Source organism: Antedon mediterranea, chromosome 5, assembly GCF_964355755.1.
Source record: "Antedon mediterranea chromosome 5, ecAntMedi1.1, whole genome shotgun sequence".
NCBI lineage: Eukaryota > Metazoa > Echinodermata > Crinoidea > Comatulida > Antedonidae > Antedon > Antedon mediterranea.
The window spans coordinates 30,596,420-30,623,330 of record NC_092674.1 but is presented as its reverse complement, the minus strand read 5'-3'; the positions used below and the strand labels follow the sequence as shown (position 1 = coordinate 30,623,330).

General features: G+C 32.6%; 3 protein-coding genes across 3 annotated transcripts; 2 read left to right on the top strand and 1 right to left on the bottom strand.

The window, feature by feature from the left end:
- The first annotated feature begins 30 nt into the window (after positions 1-30).
- LOC140050419 (scaffold protein ILK-like) lies at positions 31-14,318 on the top strand. Its single transcript, XM_072095589.1, has 12 exons — positions 31-71; positions 1,344-1,434; positions 8,297-8,462; positions 8,975-9,070; positions 10,053-10,149; positions 10,535-10,615; positions 10,736-10,821; positions 11,232-11,469; positions 11,666-11,787; positions 12,014-12,113; positions 12,322-12,452; positions 12,712-14,318. Exons 2-12 carry the CDS (start codon positions 1,346-1,348, stop codon positions 12,859-12,861), a joined length of 1,356 nt encoding a protein of 451 aa, XP_071951690.1. The 5' UTR covers positions 31-71; positions 1,344-1,345; the 3' UTR covers positions 12,862-14,318.
- A 260-nt stretch (positions 14,319-14,578) lies between these two features.
- On the bottom strand, positions 14,579-20,526 carry LOC140050420 (vesicle-associated membrane protein 7-like). The gene is made up of 7 exons (XM_072095591.1): positions 20,369-20,526; positions 19,545-19,749; positions 18,538-18,675; positions 17,746-17,836; positions 17,397-17,464; positions 16,855-16,947; positions 14,579-16,046 (listed from the first exon to the last, which is right to left on the bottom strand). The coding sequence occupies exons 2-7, from the start codon at positions 19,746-19,748 to the stop codon at positions 15,981-15,983; spliced, it is 660 nt and encodes a 219-aa protein (XP_071951692.1). The 5' UTR covers position 19,749; positions 20,369-20,526; the 3' UTR covers positions 14,579-15,980.
- Positions 20,527-20,551: 25 nt separating this feature from the next.
- On the top strand, positions 20,552-22,858 carry LOC140050421 (DNA-directed RNA polymerases I and III subunit RPAC2-like). Its single transcript, XM_072095592.1, has 5 exons — positions 20,552-20,660; positions 21,060-21,160; positions 21,293-21,369; positions 21,881-21,960; positions 22,299-22,858. The coding sequence occupies exons 1-5, from the start codon at positions 20,607-20,609 to the stop codon at positions 22,350-22,352; spliced, it is 366 nt and encodes a 121-aa protein (XP_071951693.1). The 5' UTR covers positions 20,552-20,606; the 3' UTR covers positions 22,353-22,858.
- The last annotated feature ends 4,053 nt before the right edge of the window (positions 22,859-26,911 follow it).

Sequence of the window (26,911 nt, the reverse complement as noted above, 5' to 3'; positions counted from 1 at the left end):
CTCTGACCTTATATGGCAGGCCAATGTTGACCCTAAAGCCAGGGAGAGTAGGTGCAATCAACCGCGGAAAAGTGAGTAATTTTGTGTTTCTTTTTTTAATGAATAAATGTAAGGAGTTTGATACTCGATTTCGTAAATAGTGTTATTTATCTTCTGTAGTAATAGTTTATTGTTCACTTTTTGATTTGTGTTGAATAGCACCAGCTTTAGACTTGATATGAATGATATGATCAGTTTGATGATAAACAAAAACAGATCAGAGGACGCGCCTCTGAAATGTCATTGACCGATTTAACTGTTCACACCTATCATATTACAGGAACCTCTCCTGTACCACCCTTGTGTCTTCTTCCGTATTGTTAGGAGACTACAAGTGTAGTTAGTACTAGCATCTAGCAGGAATAGGCATTGGTTTTCCGGATACAGTATGTTGTAAACCAATCAACCTTCCTTCCTGTATTTAGTTACACTTCTCTCTCAAGCACTGTTTTTATGTGTGTGAAAGTGTAAATCTTTTGTATTTGTATCTTTTCCAATAATTTTTTGTAAATAAATAATAATACTGTAAAACCATGGAGTAAAGAAATAAAAAACTTACTGTGTGTGAATGTGGCTTGTGGATATTTCGCTGTACAATGCATTAAATACTGTATTATTTTTTACTCGCATTTTAGGATTTCAATTAATTGTTCTATAAATTGTTAATCTTTGTAAATTCTATTTAATTTAATTATGTTTATGTCGTGTGATATTGTATTTCTGTGAGGGTCCCTAATGATCAGCTTCGGATGGATGGACCACCCTCAAAAATTTGTCGAAATAAAAAAAAATCCAATTTCAATCAACTGAACCTACAGTAGCCTTCTAATAAATCTCTTTTCTTTTAAGTAAACTTAGCTGTGAATTAATTATTCAGGATTACAGTACTTCTAACAGAACTACATTATGAATCAAATATTACAATTAAAGATGTATTGTCCCCCTGAAAAAATAATTCTTAAAACATTTTTTGTTGAATATTCCATATTGTTGTAACATAATAGTTATCCACTTTGACCAAAAATTTGATAAAAAAAAAATGTATTTACCTGAAAAATTTTAATTAAAGCAAAAAATGGTCAAATTGGCTACCAGCCAATGGATTTTTGGTTAAATTTAACCATTTATTTTGTCATTTTATAAGTGAAAACATTATTTTTTTAACTTTATTAAAACTACAAAATAACATATTCAAAGTCTGATTTAATTAATTTTCATTTTTCATGTTTTTGAGGGACAATACATCTTTAACAAAATAATACATTTATTTTAATAAGTTTATTTTGTTATTTTAAATTGTACAGAGATGGAGGATATTTTTTCTCAGGTACGAGATGGTAATTCAGTTTATGTGAGGGTGTGGCTGGACAATGTTGAGAATGATCCTAACCAAGGGTAAGCGCAAACTTAAAAAACTCAAGTTCTATGTATACGGATAAACTATATGATAACTACTGTAGTAAACTACTTATATTTATTTATTTTCAATCACATTCGACAGCAGGATACCCGTTACTTACGCCCGTATTCTTAAACCGGACTTTAGTCGTAGTTTGAAGTTCGACTTGGAAAAGTCGTAGTTCGAGCTATTACTTAAAATTCGATTAAAAAACGAAGTAGTCGAAGTTTGCAGTTCGACTTAATGAAGTCGAGCTTTTAGTCGAGTTGCACACGTCTGGGTAACAAAGGCTATACATTGGCCAATGACAAGAGAGTATTTGAGGAGCAGACGAAATTTTGCGCATTGATATCACTTTCCATTTCTTACAACACTTTTTATGCATCAGGACTATATACATGAAAAATAATTTTAATCGTTAATTATTAGAACAATATCAGTATTAATTTAACAGTGAAGTATATTTGATTAACAACAAATAAAATCTTAAAAATATATTTAGGAACCATGGCGGTACGGTAACTTTTATATTTTCTAGGCCCCCAACAAAGTATGATTGCCACGAACCACCCACTTCATAGCGTGACAAGAAAGCGCTAGGCCCCCTAAACATTCCATCGCGTGGTGAATTGCCGCATCTCCCATTGTCGCTATGGCGTGACGTAGCTCAAGTCGGACTTGCGCCAAGAAAATAATGTAATTTGTATACAGTTGTAAATAAAGATGATTTTCATTATTATAATTTATACCAATGTATATTTAATTAAACTAATATAAATATAGATATTTCATTCTTCAATATCTGGCCAATATAACAACTCAATGACTGTTACGTTTTTTATAAACATCGTTTAAAAACCATTTAGTCGACCATTTAGTCTGCCCCCTCCAGGACTAAAAAAATCGATCAAAATCCGTCTCGATTTAGTCGAGGTTGGCCTGATTTAGTCGGTGATTTAGTTGAAGTTCGGTTTATGAATTAAAATGACGTCATTTTTTTAGTTTTAGCTCGAACTACGACTAAAGTCCGGTTTAAGAATACGGGCCAGGGATGTCACCAGCTTTTTGGAGTGCCGGTCGGAAAATTCTCCCGGGGGGGGGGGGGGGGGGGGGGGGGTATCCCCCCCCGGGGGTTTGTCGTTATTTTAGCGAAACATAAAGAATTATGAAAATAAATAACAACAAATTGCGTCAGGTCTAGGCCTAACCTTGTACCACCGGGGAGTCGTCTGTATTATTTGCGAAAACAAAAAAAAAACGCTTACGAAATGAATAGCAATAGATCGCGTCAGGCTTAGGCCTAGCCTTGTAGACACTACGACCACTAGGCCTAGCCAAGGCTTAGATAGATGCCCCAAAATCTGAATTCCACAAAAACAGGCGCTTCCTTATTTAGGCCTAATCCCTAATCAATTACTGTAGATAAATTATTAGCCTAGACCTTACTACTTGTTGCTCGATATAATGTTCGTGTTCTTTTGCGCGAGAGTTTTTTAGCGTATTCGCGAATTCCGGATTTTTTGTTTCACAACTGTGCGGCAAGCATGTAGTGCATGGCCGGTGTAAGATTTAAATGTGTCCGGTGTTTGAAAGTGTCCACTGGACAATTTTCAGCATTGAATAGTGTAATACCAGCTGTTGAAAATGGCTGCAACCACCCGGGCAGCTTTCATCGATAAGAAAGTAGGACCATCGACATCGACATCATATTAACCCCGTAAAAACTAGGGCACTGGACGGTCACCAACTCCCGTTAGGGTAATTATAATTCCTTAGAATACCAACTTGAATCGCAAAATATCAAGTCGATTGAAATAAATATTACTATTATTATATCTGGAGACATATAGTCTAATCAAATTAAATTGTTTGTTTTTGATTGAGTATATACAACCTGTTGTCAATTTGAAGTAAATCGACAACTTGAAAACATATATAGCCTACCGGTACTGTATTATTATTTCTAGGGAATGAATATCACTAAATCATATAGGCATAGGGCCTACCTATTTTCGTTCTTTCGAAATATTATTTCATTGGAATTCGAATTACTAATTCGCGAGAGAACGAAATAATTTCCCTCGAAATTATTTTGTTCTCTCGATCATTCCTTGTCTCGAAGTAGTAATTCGTTTTTATATTGTTCAGTTCTTGAAATCTTATTTTGTTCTCCCTAAATATATTTGTTCCCTCAAAATATTTTTCAGTTCTCAAAATATTATTTTGTAATATTCATAATACTGTTACTAATTTAATAATATTAACTGATAACAAAAGTGCTTTAAACAAGTAAGTTCGTCATTGTTAAAGTGAGTTCTTTTTCATTATATTTTTTTTCACAGATGCCTGATTTTTGGTTTTATTTAATAAAACATTGAATTGGTTAGTCACAATATTTTTTTTTGTTTCTAGAGATTTTACATTATTTATTTATTTATCTAAAATACATTTGAAAAATATTGTTGATGCATATTACCAAAAAATATTTATTTTTTTATATTTTATATGGCAAAATAAACACCTTAATTGCGCATCATAATTATTCGTTCACTCAAGGGTATTTCAGTTTTTTGTTTTTTTCGAATAATCTCAAAAAAAAAAACGTCCACCTCTCCTAAGGGACCACTTCTCATAATTCCGTAACGACCACCTTTCGCAAATTACCACCTCTATTGAGGTGGTCACTTACGGGAGGTGTAGTCGGTAAAAGAAGTGGTCGTCTACGAGCGGTGGTAGTTTATGAAAGCAGTCCGTTATGAGAGGTGGTTACCCCTTCAGGAGGTTGTCCATTGTGAGAAGCGGAAACAGAGGTAGTCCCTTTTAAATATTAAAGGTGGTCGCTAACAAGGGTGGTTGCTTACGATCAGAGTGCTAAGTTTTGAAAGCCGATCACTTACGAGAGGTGGATAGACTGACGGCAAGTAGAGAAATACATTTGCACATGATTTAGACATTTAGGTTTGTAAAATATATAATATTTTATTAGCTGGCGATATTAACTACATTAGCTGTGAGGCAATTTTCGTTACTACATTACCTGTTGAGTTGTACATTAGTATAATGTTGATTTTTATTTAATAAATAAGCTGTTGGTGTTTCTACATCATTAGCTAGTTCTAGGTTTTATTATATGGGTGGATTTGACTTTTCTACACTAGCAGTTTTGAACAGGGCCTACTGTATTAGTTTAAATGGAATGCTACAAGTTGTATTATTTTTTTTTTATTTATCGTTTTGTGTACTAAAGTGGCAGCATAATCAGTATTTATTTTTACCAGATGTCCAGCAAGGGTAATGTCCCAATTGGTAATTGCCACAATTGTCAGGTCAACCTCAAAACAGCGGCTCTCGGGACCGGGAGAGTTGTATGATTTGTTTTTATTATTATTATTTTTTTTAATGCGCCTTGAGCACTCTGTGGTATGTGCGCTATAAAAATCCTGTTATTATTATTTCACCTTTTAGTCGTGTCTGTCTTACAGTAAAGTGATCTTTAATTGGAAGAGGACCAGTACAATTACTTGTTTTTTATCACATGATTATAAACTATTTATTCCTCTTGTCTGTGCTCGTACAACATAATAAAACGGTCGCTAATTGGAAGTGTCTTAAAGTAAAGTGATCTTTAATTGGAAGAGGACCAGTACAATTACTTGTTTTTTATCACATGATTATAAACTATTTATTCCTCTTGTCTGTACTCATACAAAATAATAAAACAGTCGCTAAATGGAAGTGTTTAAATTGAAGTGATCTTTAATTGGAAGAGGACCAGTACAATTACTTGTTTTTTATCACATGATTATAAACTATTTCTTCTTCTTGTCTTTATTCATACAAAATAATATAACGGTCGCTAATTGGAAGTGTCTTAAACTGAAGTGATCTTTAATTGGAAGAGGACCAGTACATTTACTTAATTTTGTCACATAATTAAACTATTAATTATTCTTGCCTTTACTCATACCAATTAATAAAAATGGTCACTAATTAGAGGTGTCTTAAAGTAAAGTGATCTTTAATTGGAAGCGGACCAGTACAGTTACTTAATTTTGTCACATAATTAAAACTATTAATTATTATTGTCTTTACTCATACCAATTAATAAAAATGGTCACTAATCAGAGGTGTCTTAAAGTAAAGTGACCTTTAATTGGAAGCGGACCAGTACATTTACTTAATTTTGTCACATAATTAAAACTATTAATTATTATTGTCTTTACTCATACCAATTGATAAAATGGTCGCTAATTGGAGGTGTCTATAAGTAAAGTGGTTTTTAATGGAAGAGGACCAGTACAATATTACTTGTTTTTGTCACAAAATTAAAACTATGTATTCTTTTTGTCTTTATTCATACTAAATAATATAATGGTCGCTAATTGGAGGTTTCTTTAAGTAAAGTGATCTATAACTGGAAGAGGACTAGTACAGTTACTTAATTTTGTCACTATCATAATTAAAACTATGTATTCTTCTTGTATTTACTCCTACCAATTAATAAAATGGTCGCTAATTAGAGGTGTCTTAAAGTAAAGTGACCTTTAATTGGAAGCGGACCAGTACATTTACTTAATTTTGTCACATAATTAAACTATTAATTATTCTTGCCTTTACTCATACCAATTAATAAAAATGGTCACTAATTAGAGGTGTCTTAAAGTAAAGTGATCTTTAATTGGAAGCGGACCAGTCAGTACAGTTACTTAATTTTGTCACATAATTAAAACTATTAATTATTATTGTCTTTACTCATACCAATTAATAAAATGGTCGCTAATTGGAGGTGTTTTAAGTAAAGTGGTCCTTTATTGAAAGAGGACCAGTACAATTACTTGTTTTTTGTCACATAATTAATAACTACATATTCTTCTTGCTTTATTAATACTAAATAATATAATGGTCGCTAATTGGAGGTTTCATTAAGTAAAGTGATCTATAACTGGAAGAGGACTAGTACAGTTACTTAATTTTGTCACTATCATAATTAAAACTATGTATTCTTCTTGTATTTACTCCTACCAATTAATAAAATGGTCGCTAATTAGAGGTGTCTTAAAGTAAAGTGACCTTTAATTGGAAGCGGACCAGTACATTTACTTAATTTTGTCACATAATTAAAACTATGTATTCTTCTTGTATTTACTCATACCAATTAATAAAAATGGTCACTAATTAGAGGTGTCTTAAAGTAAAGTGATCTTTAATTGGAAGCGGACCAGTCAGACAGTTACTTAATTTTGTCACATAATTAAAACTATTAATTATTATTGTCTTTACTCATACCAATTAATAAAATGGTCGCTAATTGGAGGTGTTTTAAGTAAAGTGGTCCTTTATTGAAAGAGGTCCAGTACAATTACTTGTTTTTTGTCACATAATTAATAACTATATATTCTTCTTGCTTTATTAATACTAAATAATAAAATGGTCGCTAATTGGAGGTGTTTTAGGTAAAGTGATTTTTAATTGGAAGAGGACCACTTCATTTACTTGTTTTTGTCACATACTTAACAATTATTTATTCTTCTTGTCTTTTCACATACCAAATAATATAATGGTCCCTAATTGGAGGTGTTTAGGCAAAGCGATCTTTAATTAGAAAAAAAAATTTGTTTGGCATCATTAAGTATTATTGGTTATTAAAAGAAGACAAGTCAAGTACAGGCGTGATAAAAACAACCACCTATCATAAAACGTATGATACAGTATTTAATAGTGGACGCATTTCAATCCATGGGTCAGACATTATTAAACGGGCCGGACAGCATTAAATTGTTGAAAAACGCCCACGAACCCGTTGAAACATGCAACTGGACACTATCCAATGCTGAAAAGTGTCCACCCGGACACTTTTGAATGCTGGACACAATTCAATCTTACACCGGCAAGAACAGACACGTGTTTATGGGTTAACTGAAGTTCAGCAACCTGAAGTTATCCCAGGGACGTGTAATTATTGTACCATGCTCGGCGATCATAAACGAACGAACTTGCCCGGTCTCACTGAACCATGCGCATGTTTTTTATTTTTTTTAATAGTTCGTAGAGTACAAAAATGTAAAACTAGTAACATAATATAATTAAAGCAGGGTGACAAAACATTCAGCAATTAAAAATGATTTCGTTTGGGTCTATGTAGTTGCACATTTTTAATTACTGCGTACTTGTTTGTATTTTTAATCTGTGCAAAATAAAACGCTTGAATGGTCGCTATGTGAACTTTAAACTTGTAGTTGTACACTGTGCTGTGTAGCACGTTGTTCGCCATGACTCACAAGCTGTAACAATGAATACCAGGGCAGGGTAGGCCTGGTGTTGTGTTACAAATAAAGTAACGTACGTAACCACGGAAACATTTGCTGTAGTCTTTTGTCTTATCTATATGAGGCTAGCTTGTCTGTTATTAACGATGTGCTAGGTAAAATGTTTTAGTACGAATTTTAGTTAGGCCTAGGCCTAATATAAATATCGTAAATGATTAAAATAGTGGTGGTCGGCAGCCTGTAAATCCTGGTCGGAAATGTTGAGTGCTGGTCGGGGCCGACCAGCGCCGACCAGCGTGGTGACATCCCTGACGGGCGTAATAATAAAAATGACAACTGTGGGTATCAGTGGCTGGATCTCAATGGAGATACAAAAAAAATAAGCACTGAAAAATGACAATGCTGTGGGTATCAGTGGCTGGATCTCAATGGAGATACAAAAAAAAAACCGAAAAGCTAAATCAAAACAATAAGTAAAACAGCCAGAAAAGTTAACAGAGCTTTCGGGCTTTGCCCTTCATCAGTGCAAGTGCTAATATATATTTGAAATATTTGGAATAAAAATTACCCATTGACGATGATTTTGTTTTAGTGATGATCACCGATTCAGCGCATTGCATTGGGCCTCCAAGGAGGGACGTACCGGCATCGTTGACATGTTGTTAGCTAGAGGTGCTAAAATAAACTCTACCAATATGGGAGATGATACATCATTACATCTGGCTGCTGCCCATGGACATGATGAAATCGTTATGAGGGTATTCATCAATTAGTTGAACAATCAAATAACATTAATTATTATTTAATTTATGTGTGGATTCAAGTTGAAGTTGGAAAGGGGCTTCTGGGTATTGTTTGGAAGAACCCATATTCACAGCACCCTAAATGCTTTCCCAAAATTCGGGATCAAAACATGTTATTAACAATTATGAGATTATTCATTCAGTGTCTATGTTTTTATTTAGAGTTTTTATTTTCAATATTTTTATTGTAATTGATGCACTGACAGAACACTGAACAGAATACTGTACCCCCATTAGGCCTATGCAAATTGGTTAATATTATTTGAATAAATTATTTTTATATTATCATGTACAGTACATAAATTTAAATTTTAAAATTATAAATTAATTATTACTGTACATGTAATGTAAGCAACAAGCTTTGTTTCCAGCATCATTGTGGATTATAAACATCATAAACGAAGTACTTAAGTGGTTGCCTAATGCATATATTTAGTATGTACTCCTAAATCCTCTTTTACCTGCAGCTTATCAACTCTAAGGCAGATATCAATGCTATCAATGAACATGGAAATACACCTTTACATTATGCATGCTTCTGGAATTATGAAATGGTTGCGCAGGTTAGTAATTTGGTGTAGTGTTAACAAGTAGTCTCTGTAGCTTGCCTTTCAATCCCAGGGCCCTTGGTTCAATCCTGACCTACAGGGTGTACCCCTTTCACACCAAAAGCAAAACTCTGGTGTGTTGGTGTGGAAGGAAAAATCAATCAGGTTTATAAAGCCGGTTTTCCACTAGGCAAATTTATTCGGGCGAATCGAAAGTGTGAAATAATACGCAACCAATCATAACATAATAAAGAATGTTCGATTCGTGCGAATATATTCAGTAATGGAAAACGAGCTTAACTCTTGACTCTTTTTACTTCACCCTCTAAGGACAAAAAAAAAGAGAGTTAGTTTACTGTACTGTATATATTTAGCATGATAATTGGCCAGTTTCTTGATGTTGAAGGCATATGATAAACACATGCAGGAAAAGATGGTGGCATATATTTAATGTGAAAACATTATTTTTGTTATTGTAATGCTGATAATAATTAATCAGGTGGTTAATCCACCTTATGTACTGCTCTAATTAATGTTCGTGCATTGATATCTTTCTACTGCAGTACTAAATTGTGTGTACTGTAAACCTGTTTATGCCATTATTTAGCAAGCTTTTTGAGGTAGTACTAGTAATCATACACATTGTTTATGTTCGACACTTCCACATTCACAGTCTGTAAATGCATATAAAGCATGTTCACCCAATATGTTGTAAAGGAAATGATAAGCCAGCCTCCAATTGTATAATAAACCATATGTTGTATATCATATTTTAAAAACTCCTTTTTGTATCATTAATCGCTGATTTTTAAATGCATTAGTGAGCCTGGCCATGAAATTACATTATGTAACAAACATAGGTGTTATTATTGTGACCTCTACTATGTACTACACTTTTCATAGGAATTATTGTTTGAACCATGAAATTACATTATACAAACCATCATCTTAGTAATGTTTCAATGCAGTTTTAAATAGCATACTTTTTTTGCCATAGGAATTAGTGAGCCATGGAGCAAGAGTAACATTATGTAATAAACTTGGACAGACACCATTAACCAAAGCAAAGCCATTATTAGCAGAGAAACTAAGAGGTATTATATAAACACCTAAATAATTTCCTGTCATTTGATTGGACAATTGTGGGTCACATGGCATTCAATAGTACTTTTTTCATTGTGAATTTTCAAGTTTCTTGTTGAATACCCATTCAACTTGACTACAGTACATCTTTGAGTAACTGAGCCTACTTAAAAGTTCATAAAGTTTGTAATTCAATAATTTGTTATCTAGTGAACAAGAAAGGAAAACATTTGACCCTCAATTGTACTATATACATTTCCTAACTTTTTATTTTACAAAAATTGTTTTTTGTTTTTGTCAAGATAAAATATTGATAATATATTGATAATATATTGATAATATATTGATTAATATTGAATAATATGGATAAGATATTGATTGATTTATAATCTTCAGATCGGGCACAAGCTTTAGGGCAAGATCTCACAGTAATTCCGTACAAGACATCTAATTGGGGTGGCACAAAAACTAGAAGCAGTAAGTACAGTGTGATATCTTGTATTGTTTGTAATGTAACCTCTCGCTACGTCCCTGACTGTACAAGCAAAGCTACAACTACAATTGTTAAATAATAAAAAATGATTTTATGTTTTTCAGGAGATGCAACTCTGTCCCGGTTTGCTGGCATCGAATTAAAATCTATCAAATTACAGGGACAGATCAATGACAGTGCAGCAGGAACTGTACGTTGTTTGTTTATTTAAATCTTAACTTATAGAAGGTTAAAGCTCTGTCTACACTATCAAACTAGTTTAGTAGACAGAGCTTAGGATATTCAAGTTTGGGGAAACATGTCACAATTACTATATCTTAATAAGAACATGAGATTTGTATAGCATTCGTCATAATGGGCTTTACTATCCTTTTTTTTCTTTGTTTTTCAAAACACTTTCAACAGGGAGAAGCTAATTACAGGGTGCCTTATAATATAAAACAACAAAGCAGGAATATGAAAATGTAGAAATATCATATATACTGTACAACGAATACAGAAAAGTTTAAAAAGTGTACTAACAGAGCATGTGTTTTACTTTGTGTCAATATCAGGTGTTTTTTCAATCTGATATTGATTTCTTTCATGTCTTTATTTCAGATGTACAGAGCGTTATGGCAAGGTACTGCTGTTATGGCAAAGATGCTTAAAGTGCGCAACTGCACGTCACGGATAACTCGTGACTTCGCCCTGGAATACCCACGTCTTAGGATATTCTCGCATCCCAACATTCACCCTGTTTTAGCGTGTGTCAATCAAAGTTCACCGTTAAAGATGGTGACCCTGAGTGAAGCACTCCCTCACGGTTCCTTGTATCGTGTACTTCATGAAGGCTCAGGTTAGTTGATTTGTTTGATATTTTTTCTAAAATACTCTAAATAATGTAGTTACTTACATTTAGCAAATTTAGAAATGTAACAAATGTAAATCGACTAGGACTACTACATTATTGTCACCTATAAGAAGGATAATGAATGAATTTGCTTAGTGAAATACAGTATATAAAAACAATACTATTAATATATTGTTTGTAGGCATGGATTTTGACCATACGCAAGCAGTCAGCTTTGCATTAGATATTGGAAGAGGAATGTCCTTTCTACACTCAATGGATCCTTTGATACCTAAATTCTACCTTAACAGTAAAAATGTCATGGTAAGTCATACAATTACTGCAATTACTGCAGTAACCATTACTCCTTTGTTGTAGACAACATTCCCTAGTTTAAAATATGGGTGTCTAGAATATCTGAGATCTGAGTTTTCTAGACACCCTTAAAATATAAAATCTGTGCCAATCTGTCAGTTACTGCAGTATTTTTGAAAGGTAAATTCTACTTTTTTACACTTTACAGTACAAATTCATTTTGTCATTGTTTTAGATTGATGAGGAATACACTGCCAAGTTGAATATGGCTGACACACGGTTTTCGTTTCAAAATAAAGCCAAGGTGTTTAACCCAGCATGGATGGCACCTGAAGGTACTGTATCTTGGTTTTGTTTTAATGGATAATAGAAGTTAAATAGATGCTTGATTTCAAACTAAAAGAAATATAGAGGAGCAGGAGATCTTTGTTGTCTGACTAAGTAATAGTTCAAAATTTGGATTAAAAAAACAAATTGACTGACTGACAACAACTATTTGCTAATATGGATTACTTTTTAAACGGAAAACGCCTTTATTTGTAGCTCTTCAAAAGAAACCAGAAGAAGCAAATGTGAGGGCAGCAGATATGTGGAGTTACGCAATACTTCTGTGGGAATTATCAACGAGGGAAGTGCCGTTTGCTGGCCAATCACCAATGGAAATTGGAATGAAAGTATGTGTACATTTATCTTCACATTTTTTAATTTATTTTTTTTTAAGATAAAAATTATCAGTCCCAGTACTTTTAAATGATTAATAGTTACAAATAAAATGTTATTTAAAAAGATGTTAAGAGAATCATGAATGAAAAGCAGACCAATTTAAAAAAAGGTAAAAAAAGATCTGTGAAATTTATTGTTGATATGTCAATCACAAAGTTTAATTCAAAAGCAGAATGTCTTTCATACAAATATAAAACGTTATTTTTCCAGATTGTGTGCGAAGGACTACGAATAACCCCACCTACAGGAGCGTCTGCGCACATGAGTAAGCTAATTAGGATATGCATGAATGAAGATCCTGGAAAGCGCCCTCGCTTTGATATGATCCTGCCGATTTTAGAAAAAATGCGAACAGCATAACCAATTTCATAAACCTGATATCGTGTGTATTTTCACAAGTTGAAATACATTAAGGGTTTAAATACTATTATATTGTTGCCACATGTACATATTTGATTTTCTTTTTGTATATTTACTTTGTGTACATTCATCATAATGTATTTGTTTATGTTTGTTACACCATTATATTTATGTTAGCAAAAACCACCTCAAACATAATGCATGTATTGTGTATTTGAACAATTTGTCAAAACTCATCAAAGTTTTTAATATACAATTTATCTGTTCTAGATGTGCTTTTAAAAATGTATCTTGTGAAAAATTCTTTTTTTCTACAAACTAATTAAATAATGAGCAGAAAGCTGAACCCAAGTTGCTGAAAGTGACCTTTTTATATAAAAAAAATGTAATTAAGGTAACATATTAATAGAAGAGGTTGTATAATTGTTTAAAGTTCCCTCCAAAATACAATTAGAAATTGAAGTATATGATGCTATGTCAACAAATTAATTAGCCAGAGAACTCACCTTTTTTACAATACAATTTATATAATTGTAATTTATTGCATGTTTGTTAACTTTTTACCCTAAATTTAAGAAACCTTGTCTTCCTATGATGACTCAAAAATGTATACATATGAAAATTTATATTTATACTTCAAACATTTTAGATATATATAGTGTATTAAAATTTACAAATAGAGTATAAATAGTGCATAATTAAGATTTAATGAGGGGGATAAAAAAACCAGTACAGGTATATGAGCATATCAGTCAATTTTATGCAGTTTTTACTACAATTTAGTGCACACAAACTGTATTTATAGGCTTATTAGCAAGTATCTGAAGCAAGGACCTTAATTACTCATTTTACTGTATATAAAAAGAACAAGCTTAGAGCTTGTATGGCTAACAACATAGGCTTCCATTGATATATTGTAGTTTTTTATTTATATTTTCCAGACTTTTTAAAAAATAAATTCTATATAGATGTAGAAAAGATTTGCATTTTAAATCACTGAATTTGTAGCAAGTTCAGTTCTTGAAAAGACACAGTATTTTATTATTAGAATAATTAATTATTGAAGAAAATGCAAATTTGACAGAGCTTGTAGAAGGGGTGAATCCAGGGTATAGTAGGTTCACAGGCTCCTTCCTTTTGACCGCTTAAATGCTATTATCTAAAGTACTTTTTGATATCTATTTTTGACAGGGACTAATAGTCATAACATTATATGTTGGTGTTGTCCTGGATCCGCCCCTGGTATCATCAGCGCCAAATAGCATTATTGACAATTACAAATTTAAACTATAGAATTAAAAAAAAACAAAAAACAAATTTAAGTATAGTATTCCGACAAACAAAAGCAAACTTTTGCATGAAAGAAGGAGGACAATACACATATTTAAATAAATCAACTGGTGCTAACTGCTTGTATTAAATTACCAGTAGGGAATTAAATCTAGTGAAACCATCAACATTATATATTTTCTATCGTTTATTTCATTGTCTATCAGTGACTTTAATCTGAAAAGAAATCCAGAAATACAAATGCATTTTTGATGAGTAATTATAACAGAAGTTGCTGATTTTTACCAGACAGACCACATAGTATGTCTCAGTCTATCCACCTTTTGTTTGGAATTTCAATATACAGTATCAATTTAAAATTCTATAATACAGCGACACATTGTGACAGCTGTATCAGAAGCCATATAACCGAACCATATCACACATGTGATGCATACGTGGCACTATATTACATAACTTGCCATTGTGGAGATACGGTAATACAGAGAATCATATATGTACACAAATTAAAACACATAAAACAAGTTTTTTTGCAAAGTGCTAATATATCAGTTTATTAAGGCAACCATTTAAAGATAAAGACATCAATTAATATTTTTGCCAATTGTATATTTTACTAATATCATATTCATATAATTTTTTGCTAAATTTATTTATCAAAACAAATCTTGAGACAATTGTCCATTTTATTAGCCTCTGCTTAATCTTGGCCTTATGGTGAGCCTTTTAGGAGTGTCTTGATGTATGTGGATAGCTTGGGAGTGTCTTGGTTTATGCATAGAGATATAATATCTCTATGGTTTATGGGCCTCTTGTGTATAGAGGCCTTTTGTGAGTATCTCCTGGTGTATATAGGCTTTGTGAGTGTCTCCTGGTGTATAGAGGGGCCTTCTGTGAGTGTCTCCTGGTGTATAGAGGGGCCTTTTGTGAGTGTCTCCTGGTGTATATAGGTCTTTTGTGAGTGTCTCCTGGTGTATAGGGGCCTTTTGTGAGTGTCTCTTCAGGTGTAGGCCTCCTGGGAGTATCTTTTGTCATCTTTCAAGAGTTTCCTAATGTATGTTGTCGCCACAGGGCATATACTCTCAGTATTTGCTATATCTAACTATCATGTTTATTTGTACGACAAAGAACATTGCATGAAATATATTACATTAAGTAAGATTAACTAAAATTTAAAAAACATAATTTAAATATTAAATAAGAAATTTTACAATTTACATATATTATGCTGCACTGAACAGATAAAAAAAACAGAACAAACCATGGACAGTCCATGAACAAACAATAACAATTACTTTGTACAGCAAAATACAGCTTAGTAGTTTAATATTTAGCTACTTTTTGGTTTTAACTAAAAATATATTTCATTTTTTTAAACAAATATAATTTGTCATCATGCTGGAATTAAATTGATAATGATATACACATACAATTATTTTTACACTTTAATTGGTCAGAACAAAAAAAAACGACAGATTTAACAAAAATTAGAATAATCTGTCATTTAAGCTAAATGTACCATACATGGTGTATATTAACCACAGAATGGTGTATATAACAGTCCACCCTTATATAACTCCACCCTTGTATATATAACTCCACCCTTATGTAAAAGTCCACATTTAAATTAGGAATCATCCATGCAGTCGTGAGGATATATAATTTCAATGTTTTTTGTGTAACCTCAGGAAAGAACTGCAGGCAGTGTAAATGTATGGAAGACAGCCGGTGTAGCTACCTCAAGATCCCCGTCTAAAAATAAGTTGATGATTTGTAGGCAACATGGGGTCAATCAGTCTGGTGTCTAGAATGTCTGTAATTTTAAGTTGTTACTTTACACATTTGTTCCAAGCTAAGCCACCACAGGCTGCTGAGATGATGAAGTAAATAACAAGCTGAAAAATAAACAACATTTATTGTATTGTTGATGTTCATTGATTTTCCTCAAATAATACATATATTTCTTTATAAATCATTAGGTAATGTGGATGGTGGTCAAAATAAGTTTAAGAATATAATTTTTTAGGCAGAGACCACCATTAACAAAATAGAGAAAAAAATTACAATGAGGTTACTGTACAATAATTAAATAAATAAATAGAAAAATATAATTAATAAAACAACATTTATAATAGAATTAGTTAACATTTATTTACTATTTTAATATTAAAAAAGCACCATAATTTGGTAATACTTTAATTGTTTTATTCAAAAATGAATGACAGATCAGGGAATCATATTACTGTTTGAATGCAGAGTGTGTTACTCATTACTGTAATCAACTTACGTACCAGCATTAAAAAAAAAATGTAATCTGTAAAACAGCTTGGTCATAATTTGTTTATGAGAATAACACTCTAACACATAATCAAAAAGGTCAGTTAGAATTGAATAGAATATTAGTAATTACTGTGAGGGTAGATGTATCAATATCAAAAGGTATATTCTTGTATATGCTCACAGAACCATAGTTAACACCATGAAATTCCAAAAATTGTGAAAACAAAACATGTCAATCAAGATGTAAACTCAGCCTTTTGAAAAGTGATGCTCAAATCAGGTTCAAGTACTTCTTTCTATTCTTAACATGGTACAGTGTAGAATATCACAAGTTCTCAATCATACAAACATGTATACATGCTCTCATCTCAGAAATCCAAAACAGCAGATAATTATACCAAGAAGAAATTAGTTTATACTTACAATTATAATAACAACAAGAATGATGGTAAACTTGGCATTCTTTAAACACATTGATCGGGAGAGGTTTTTACTTGTCTTCTTAAATGTCAGTGACTACAAATAAACAACACATTTTAACTATTTAAACAATTGACAATAAGTAAAGTTATAATCTCAAATAAGAAGTGCAGTAGAAAGTACAGTAGTCTTTCTGTATAAAGCTCTGTCTACACTATCAAACTAGTTTGACAAAAAGTGTGATGTGCCCAAATATGGTGGTGATATGACATCATTATGTCCATATATGGACACATCACATTTTTTGGTCATACAATTTGATAGTGTAGACAGAGATTTAAACATCAGTACAAACTAAGCATTGCCTAGCGACTACTTTAAAGAAATATGATATTTTATTTAATACAGTGGACCTCTTAAATATGACTGAATGCATTTTATTTAATACAGTGGATCTCTTAAAATCAATTCTTTTGAAAACTGCATGGGTTGTTCTTTTTTAAAAGTTGTTAGTTACTGTAATACAATAAATGTATTCTGCTTACACTAGCTTCAAGGTCTTCTGTCTTATCAACAAGTAATTCTAAGCGCTCTCCCCTGTTTGTTATCGTATCTGAAACAACAGTAGTTTTTTTATTATTGAGTTATTACAGGTAAAGGAATACAGACTTAATAATATATAGGGTAGTCAACTCTCTGGACTCTGTGAAAACCGGAAACTCTCCAAAAACCAGACTTTTCTTGAGGCCCAAAAGGTCCCAAATTCAATACCAGAATTTGTTGAAAACCAGAAATATTACTAGGCCAGTTCAAAGGTGTTCGGTATCGGGAGAGTTGACTGTATCAACTGGGACGATCCCAGGTCATTGTTCTAAGGTCAAACAAGATATTTACCAATATTTTTCACCATAATCCTGTTTAATTCATCTAAATCATTCTGTACTTGAGTTAGCTTGTCACCGCCTTTGTTGTCTGCAAATTTCATCTGAAAATAATATTAGATTGAATCAAAACAGTTGTATTACATTACATTATGCTTGTATTACATTGATAAAATAAATATAATAATTATTGTAGGCATTGAGGATATCTCTCCACAGGTTGGAGAGTAGTCGTCTATACACCAATAACGGTCTTTAAAGGTTGGAGAGGAGTAGTCTATACACCAATAACGGTCTTTAAAGGTTGGAGAGGAGTAGTCTATACACCAATAACGGTCTTTAAAGGTTGGAGAGTAGTTGTCTATACACCAATAACGGTCTTTAAAGGTTGGAGAGGAGTAGTCTATACACCAATAACGGTCTTTAAAGGTTGGAGAGGAGTAGTCTATACACCAATAACGGTCTTTAAAGGTTGGAGAGTAGTCGTCTATACACCAATAATGGTCTTTAAAGGTTGGAGAGGAGTAGTCTATACACCAATAACGGTCTTTAAAGGTTGGAGAGGAGTAGTCTATACACCAATAACGGTCTTTAAAGGTTGGAGAGGAGTAGTCTATACACCAATAACGGTCTTTAAAGGTTGGAGAGGAGTAGTCTATACACCAATAACAAATTGCCCTTCTAGTAAGGGGGTTACTCCGGTGTACTAGTACTCACACAGCCACTGATCATAACTGGGCCTTCTGGGAGACCAATCTTTGACAAAATTAGCAAATTGCCCTGCTAGTGAATGATTAATATTTACCATTTCTGTTGCTAAAATCTGTGAGAATTCACTATTCATTGCAAAAGGCAGAGCTGTTTGTGCTCTAGATCCATAGTTGTTGGAAAACTTTCTGGATATTTCACTCAAATACATAAATGCTTTAGACCGCTGAAAATCCTAAAAAATAATAAAAGTGCAATGTTTATTTAAAGATGTTTAAACAAAAAAAATGTTTAGGGGACAATTTATCTTTAATTATAACAATCGGAAAAGAATGTTGTTGCAAAGGCCTGGACATTCTAGTTCTACTTTCTAGTTTCATGTTTACAGAATGTAGAAATCCTTACTTAATATTAAGAAAATTGTTATATAGCCAATTGTGTAGATAATAATGAAAGTGAAAGTATATTAATAATCTCAACATTTTAGTACACAATGTCTTATAAAATACTTATTTCTTTAATATGCTATATTGGCCATTATATATATTTATTATAATTTTATTTTACTTTGCACTGATGAAGGGCTAGTGTTGTCCGAAAGCTCTGCTAACTTTTCTGGCTGTTTTACTTATCATTTTGATTTAGCTTTTCGCTTTTTTTTTGTATCTCCATTGATATCCAGCCACTGATACCCACAGCATTGTCATTTTTTTCAGTAATTTGCCTATGGATTTATTATAATTTTATATACGTTTTTGTTGTGCAATTGGGCTGGACCGTTTTAGGTGTTTACCACCTGTCTGGTCCTATCCTTCATTAATATGTTTTTTGTATAAGTTGAATATAAATAAATAAATAAATATAAAAGATATATATAAAGATGAGAGTGCGTCATATTGTTCACAGTGCATTCATACTTGTGCTTTATTTGGTTAATTTTTGCATATCTATGTTTATTTTCTATAAACCAGAGATTTTAATGTAATGTTAAATTTTTTGCATTGTAATTTTCAAAATTTAGGGAGAAGGGGCTTGTAAATCGTCTACTGTACGTACTTTATTTCAACAATTTTATTGATAATCTATCTCCATTAAAATACTCACATCATCTGTGATGCATAAATATGTAATCCTGTCTTCTGTTACATAGTGGAATAAGTAGCTGCCATGCGAGTATGTCAGTTTGGCATTCTCGGGTGAAACTTTTAATAAAATCTGCTCCACTACCTCCGAGAAATTCCCCTGGCATGATGCGTACCGTGCAAGTATGGTAGTCCCTCGTGTGACCGTTGCATACAAGATTGACATTCTGTAAATTCATTTGTTAGTTAATGAGTAGGTTAATGAAATTGTTAACAATATAAATTACATTGTAAAATATCATATATTTTTATCATTAACACATCAGGCACAGAATATTATTATTAATTCTAAACCGCCCGGTGATATACTGAAATTTAATTAATTAATTTGAAACAAGATACCTATATTTATTATTAACTTATTTAACATTCCTTAATAACATTTTAGGCTTAATAATAAGCCCTATTCTACTCTGCATGCATGCTTCGCAGCTGTGTTGATTAATTATTATTATTAAAATTTAATTGCAGTTTAATTTTCCTAGGATAGGCCTACCTAGTAGTAGGTCTAGGCTATGCTACAGACTGCTTACTAACTCGAGAGAGCAGTAGGCCCCTAGGTAGGCCTCCTCTAAAACTACTAGGCCTTGGCCCACACTACGTACAGGATTAGCTAGCTAGGCTAGGTAGGCCGCCTAGCTACTAGGCTAGGCCTAGTTACGTACTAGTACTAGTAGGCCATATATAGCCAGGAAGTGTAGGGTTTATGCTACCAAGCAAACTCAGTTTTCTTGTTTTAATAATTCAATTAAATAGTGTAGAAAATAACAAAATGTACCAACCTACCTGAAATGGTTCTTGAAACTTATATCATCACAAAAACATTACAAATATTGTCTCGAAAACTCACAACTACTGCTAGGAGGCCTACGTAAATTCCGTGTTGAAATTTTGTATTGTCACATGATGATGACCCATGTCGTCATCTCTCGTCAAAAGGTCATAATGAATATTCATAAATTAAATACGCACGTCCGTCGTCCACCACACGTGTTTTTTTTTTTTGTCCGATTAATTTTTAGAAATGGCAAACAGTCAAAATGAAGGTTTAGATGGAAAAACAAGACGACTAGAAGTTGTAAGAGTATATGTAGTTTTCTAGCAGTCATTTACTAATTTAGAAGGACAGTATTTCACAAATAAAACATTGGGCCAAGCTAGGCCAAGTTGTCCTGCGGCGGTGTGGGTTGTTGTTATTACTGCTGCTGCAGCAAGTGATACATTTAGCTAGTTGGCGCAGTTGTAGGGCCGTTTCGTCCCTTGTCGAAAACCATTAAATTATATTACAGTAGTTAGATATACGAAGTAGTACATCATCACATAATTTTAGTAAATTTAGGCCAATAGTACTGTCAGTGGTAAATGGGTCTGGCTTTAAATATTTTTTTGTAAATAAACTATGTTTTTATATAAATCAATCAAAATGTTGTTATAAATTGCTTTATTTATATTTAAAATTCATTCTTTTTTTAAAAAGGTTCAAGCTAAAGACATTGAGGATGAGACGTGTGCAACTTATGTCATGCGTGGTGAGGACCACACACTTGGAAACTCTCTTCGATACATGATCATGAAAAAGTATGCACTTAAAAATTAGACAACATAATAATTTATGTGGTATTTCCATGAAAACATATTATTCAATTTCAAATATAGCAAAATTATTATTGACATTAACAAAATAATGAATAATTTTTTTTTTCATTTTAGCCCAGATGTTGATTTTTGTGGATATTGCATTCCTCATCCAACAGAAAATAAGATTAATCTGAGGATACAAACGAAGGGTAAAGCTCTGTCCACACTATCAAACTACTTTATGTGACAAAAAAATGAATCAAACTCACGGACCAGACTAATTAATTTAAATTCATTTTTTTTTTAAAGTTGTTTGCTGCCACCACAGTTTATACATGGCTAGCTACAAAGTACATGCTTACTTTGGAGTTATGTTTATATACTATAAAAAATCATTAATTATAATGTCTGAGTTTAACAATTCTGTTGTCAAACCAAATTAAAGATTCTCAGAAAACGTAACTCCTACACATAGTTACTGTTGCTGCCAAAACATCGCCAACAAATGTTTAATAATATTTTAAAAGGTTTATTTTTATTTAAATTTATTCTTATTTATTCAAATTCTCACCAAAAATGTACATACAAAGAAAGGAAAAGACTTAACATATAAAAAGAACAGAGTACATTCAGTGAAGTATGGGACCAATGGGAGCAATGCTTAACTTATATAAAATAAATAATTACACATACTCTTTTTTCTACTTTATGGTTTTTTAGGAGCAAGTACTTCTGATGTTCTTCGAAAAGGTCTACAAGATTTATCATCTCTGTGTGAACACGTTTTATCCACATATGAGGTATGGTGTTATAGTTTGTTTTACTAATATATCTGTGTGAACACGTTTTATCCACATATGAGGTATGGTGTTATAGTTTGTTACTAATATATCTGTGTGAACACGTTTTATCCACATATGAGGTATGGTGTTATAGTTTGTTTTACTAATATATCTGTGTGAACACGTTTTATCCACATATGAGGTATGGTGTTATAGTTTGTTACTAATATATCTGTGTGCATTTTCCTATCTTCTTACAGATTGTTTTTTCAAAAGTGAGATTTTAATAATTAGGAAAATGGCGAAATTTGTTTATTTTTGCCATAATGAAGTTTTACATTTTTTCAATTTTTTAGACCAGTGTAGAAAACTACAAAAGAAATCAAGAAGAAGATATGGAGACATCATGACAAATTACATCAGATCATCTAACAGAATTCAAATAATTCGAGATTATAACATGAGATCATCTAACAGAATTCAAATAATTCGAGATTATAACATGAGATCATCTAACAGAATTCAAATAATTCGAGATTATAACATGAGATCATCTAACAGAATTCAAATAATTCTCTTACTGTTACTTGAAAGCCAAAGTACTAACCCCATACAGTGAGAACCATTGTATAACCTGTACATACAGTATTGGCACTTAAAAACGTTAAAGTATTAATACAGTATGTTCAATTATCAATATATTAAAAACATGGCATTGATTAATGTAGATATAAATAAAAAAAATATTTGCATTTTAATTAAAAAAAGGAGATCAAATCATAACTAAATAACTAAGTGCGCCTTGAGCACTCTTGAGTGGTATGTGCGCTATAACAATCCTGTTATTATTATTATTATTATTAAATGATCGACTAGATCAATGAAAAAGGGACGAAAAACACTATAATACAAGAAGGTGTAGAATTGGGGTTGGTGGGGGGGGGGGGGGGATTGGGGTTGTTGAACTTAACTGTAATATATGCAATTTGCAAAATAGAAGGGTGGTAACCAGCATTCGAAACGGCAAAGTGTGACGGTCGGAAAATATAAAACGAGTACGACGGCAGGTCGATTATTGGAGTGCTCGAGACACGACGGCCGGTAATTGTATAAAACGTGCGCACCCCCTTAAACGGCGCGAGAGTATGGCCGTCCGTCCGGAAATAAGTACAGGACTATATGAAACACGCGCACCCTCAAACGCTAGCGAGTACACGACGGCCGGTAACTATATGAAACGTGCGCACTCTCTAAATCGGTCGAGTACACGACGGCCGGTAAATGCGAAACGTGCGTACGTTAATCTCTAAAACACGGCGGGGGTGGTGACTATTAGTACGTGCGCATCCTCAAATAGAGCGCGGCGCGAGTGTATGACGGTTGGTTGGTACCACAATAGAAAACGTGCGATCATACTCCATTTGTAAAAGTTACGAATTCTAGAATGCTATTGTTATTTACTTGTAGAAGGATGTCTAGAATAGTAGAAATGTATGCAGAAACGTTACGTGAAATACTCGTGTTTGACGTGCTTCTGCTGTGTACGTGATCCGCCTTGTCTCATTCAATTTGCGGTTGGCTTACACTTTAATTGACGTACTTACTACTGTATATCTATCATCTTTACTAATAAGATCAAATTAGATAGTTCTACTACTTATTATAAGACATCTATTTTTACTGTCAACTACATCACGCCCATGTAGTTTTTTAGCCTTTAAAAATTTTCTTTTTCCAGACTTGTTAAATCACATATTACTATCCACGTCATCATAAGGCAACCTTTTAAAAATAAAATTATAATAGTTAGAAACTGTTTATTTTATTTGTGTACTTTTCAAATCAAAGTTCTGAGTTACTGGAATGCTTTATTGATATAGGCATCCTTACTGTATTATAATATATTGATATAAATCCTTAGCGTTAGTTATAATACCTATGTTACAACATTCTCGATATTAATTTAGTAATGTAAGAATCGAAGTTAATAGTTCTTAACACATTTCCCCTTAATTGGTACTATGCCTAATCATAGAGGTACAGTATTATACCTCGAGTGGTCTAATGGGATTATACATAAACATACGACTGTTGCACGAGACAGGTAAAGTGGGGAAATTACAATTATTCCTATTTAATCAAACAAAACCACACACTTCAATACAAAATAAACGGGGTTTCCTTCAATTATGTACTTCTTCAAAACATTAATGTTGAAACAACAACTTAATATCGTTAAGGTAACATTAATGTATCATAAACCAACAGTCGGGGAATATTTTTGCCAATGTAGCATAGCAAAATGATACAAAATACAACTTTATTACATATTTATCAAATGGTATCTGAAAAAACAATACAGGACTATGTAAATACTCCACTCCGAATTCACTACGGTGGCTAATCACATTTTAAAACGGCTTGGGTGCTTGTTTTATTGGGTTAAATTTATACAAGCACATCCAAAGGCTAAGTGTAACAGCTTTGGATGTGCTTGTATAAATCCAACCCAATAAAACAGGCACCCAAGCCGTTTTAAAGAAGTATAACTTAAGCTCGAGCCACCGTACTGAATTCGGAGTGAAGTATTTACATAGTCCTGTATTGTTTTTTTCAAATTCCCAGTCCACTTCAATTAACACGTTACCCCGGGGTATGATATATTTACTATCTTCGTCATTTTTTCCAAATAAGCTAATAAATGGATTGTTTCTTGTAGAATGATTTTCCAAATAGAATAGGAATACAGTGTAAGAGTGTGTGTTGTTGAACAATCTCCGTGTTCCTTCCTCGCTACTAATTTTCTCAATAAACTAACATTTCTGAAACGAAAATTAAAGCTTCCAAATTGTGAGATTGTCCATTTGTAAACCGCTGAAATTTAAATATTCCATAATAAAAAAATCGGAAGAAAACTTGGAAAAGTCAGGCACTTGGGAGGTCCGAGGATAAGTTGGGATTATTAACCCGGTTAGCTAATCCCAAAGCTGATTGTGTTAAGGTCATCTGGACTAATGTAAGCGAGAAAGTAAGTTCAACAACCCGATGGATTAGTCCTAACAAACCATCATTGCTACCATGTGTCAATGCCCGAAAACCTTATAACGAATCCTGTCGTTCTTGACGTAAAAATACAATTTTAGAAATGATCATTTAGGCTTTGACATAGGTAGGCCTAATATCTATTGGAATAGTGTCTAAAGGCTGGTTTTTCTCAAGACGCTTTCAACATTCTCAAAATGTTGTCCATGGAACATCCACAAATTCACGCTGAGATAGGCGTGGTCCACAGAATTGCAGATCTACAGCAGGGCCTCATAATTCGACGATCAATATACTGTACTGTGTTATCTATATGATCCGATATACGTTAAAAAAAGGTCACGACCTGCTACCAAAGTTTACTAGACAAACTAGTTAAAATGAGTCATTAAAAAGATACCAAATCCATATTTTAATTGTTATAGGCTGTACGTCAAGGAGTCGTCTGGGACTTATTCTGAGGTCGTACTCCATAATCTCGCAGACGACAATTGAATTTCCTCACGTGTTATACAAGGAAATGACGTCATGTTTCTTTAACTTTTTCTACTAGGAAATACTAATATGCACCTGATAATTTCAAACTCGATCTACAGAGAATTGTTAAACCTAGTATTCCAGAATTTTTAATTTAATTTATTTCTTTCTCTAAAAATACTTATTGGAATCGAAACAAACAAAAAGGTACGCAGGACCGTCGCAGGTAGAACAATGACATGATGATTATCAAATCAGAAAAGTGAAACTTGATTGCAGACACAAGGCAGGTCACCAATGTACATAATTTAGTTAGAATTAAGAGTAATTTATTGCTAACAAAAGGGCTGCTATATTTTTGTAATGTCTTATGCGCTCTGCTTGATGCGCTGGTCTAATTAGAATATAACTACATGCCTACTTGGCCTATATAATATCTATAAATATTGCCGCCGTTTGGAGCATTGCAAAATTTAGCTTGAAAAAAAAATGTTTTCATTTTTTGATAGTAGACACCGTTTATTAATTAATAATGTCTACGGTTATACTGATATAATTGTGTGAAACGTGTGATTGTTCATAATGAAAATTATTATGAAATAAATTCGATTTATTTCCTTCATAATAATAACTAAAAATGTTTACCAGTTTATTATAAATCAATAATAAAAATTCATAACATGATTTCCCTATCGTTCTCAAGCAGAAGTCATGAATAGTTCATGAAATTAATTAGGCCTATTCCATAGGACATTTATAGCGGCCACTATCTAGAATTTAAACGTTTAAAAACTATTCCCCCAGTTGTTTTTGTATTTTTGTTTTTTAGGCCTAGAATTATTTTTTTTTCATTCGTAATAACATTCGTGTTTATTCTCAGTCAGTATTTCCTGTCTTAGGCGCTACAGCAAGAAGGCAGCTAAAAAGATGATATTGAAATACTTTAACTGTCATCTACAGGAAATCTTTAAATTATCACTACAGATCATTTTCCTACTAAAATATTATTTTTCTGTGTGCAAAATACAGAATAACATACGTTTGGAACTACATGGCTTTATCTGGATTAATCTGTTAAAAATACGTTTATAACGTGCTGCGTACTGTCTGCCACGCCTGTATCATCTATGTTTGATTGTTTGTAAACCTTTATAGCCTAACAATATATAGTCGTCACTCTGAAGAAAGTGCTCGTGAAATGAGCACTAAAACTGTCAGTCAGGTCAGTTACTAATTTGGTCTGTCAAAATGTAACTAAGACAATATATTCCTTGATAAACCCTTCGCAGGTAAGCTGGTTGGGGTATAAATGCAACCTTCTATACAGTATAGAACTATTAAGGAATTAATGCATTATTATAGTTTTCGTTATGATGCAACCGACTTCATTTGCATACTAATTAGAAAATATGATAATAATGACTATATCCAAAAATACATGTGTTCATAA

What these genes read in the sequence shown, in the direction of transcription:
- LOC140050419 (XM_072095589.1), top strand. Translation starts at nt 1,346, where the DNA reads ATGGAGGATATTTTTTCTCAGGTACGAGATGGTAATTCAGTTTATGTG. An exon ending in ATGATGAAATCGTTATGAGG is followed by an intron (nt 8,463 to 8,974) that starts GTATTCATCAAT and finishes TTTTACCTGCAG; the next exon opens with CTTATCAACTCTAAGGCAGA. An exon ending in ATGACAGTGCAGCAGGAACT is followed by an intron (nt 10,822 to 11,231) that starts GTACGTTGTTTG and finishes TCTTTATTTCAG; the next exon opens with ATGTACAGAGCGTTATGGCA.
- LOC140050420 (XM_072095591.1), bottom strand. Translation starts at nt 19,748, where the DNA reads ATGTCAATCTTGTATGCAACGGTCACACGAGGGACTACCATACTTGCA. An exon ending in ATTTATGCATCACAGATGAT is followed by an intron (nt 18,676 to 19,544) that starts GTGAGTATTTTA and finishes ATTATTTTTTAG; the next exon opens with GATTTTCAGCGGTCTAAAGC. An exon ending in TTCTTGTTGTTATTATAATT is followed by an intron (nt 16,047 to 16,854) that starts GTAAGTATAAAC and finishes TTTATTTTTCAG; the next exon opens with CTTGTTATTTACTTCATCAT.
- LOC140050421 (XM_072095592.1), top strand. Translation starts at nt 20,607, where the DNA reads ATGGCAAACAGTCAAAATGAAGGTTTAGATGGAAAAACAAGACGACTA. An exon ending in TCTGAGGATACAAACGAAGG is followed by an intron (nt 21,370 to 21,880) that starts GTAAAGCTCTGT and finishes ATGGTTTTTTAG; the next exon opens with GAGCAAGTACTTCTGATGTT. An exon ending in ACGTTTTATCCACATATGAG is followed by an intron (nt 21,961 to 22,298) that starts GTATGGTGTTAT and finishes TCAATTTTTTAG; the next exon opens with ACCAGTGTAGAAAACTACAA.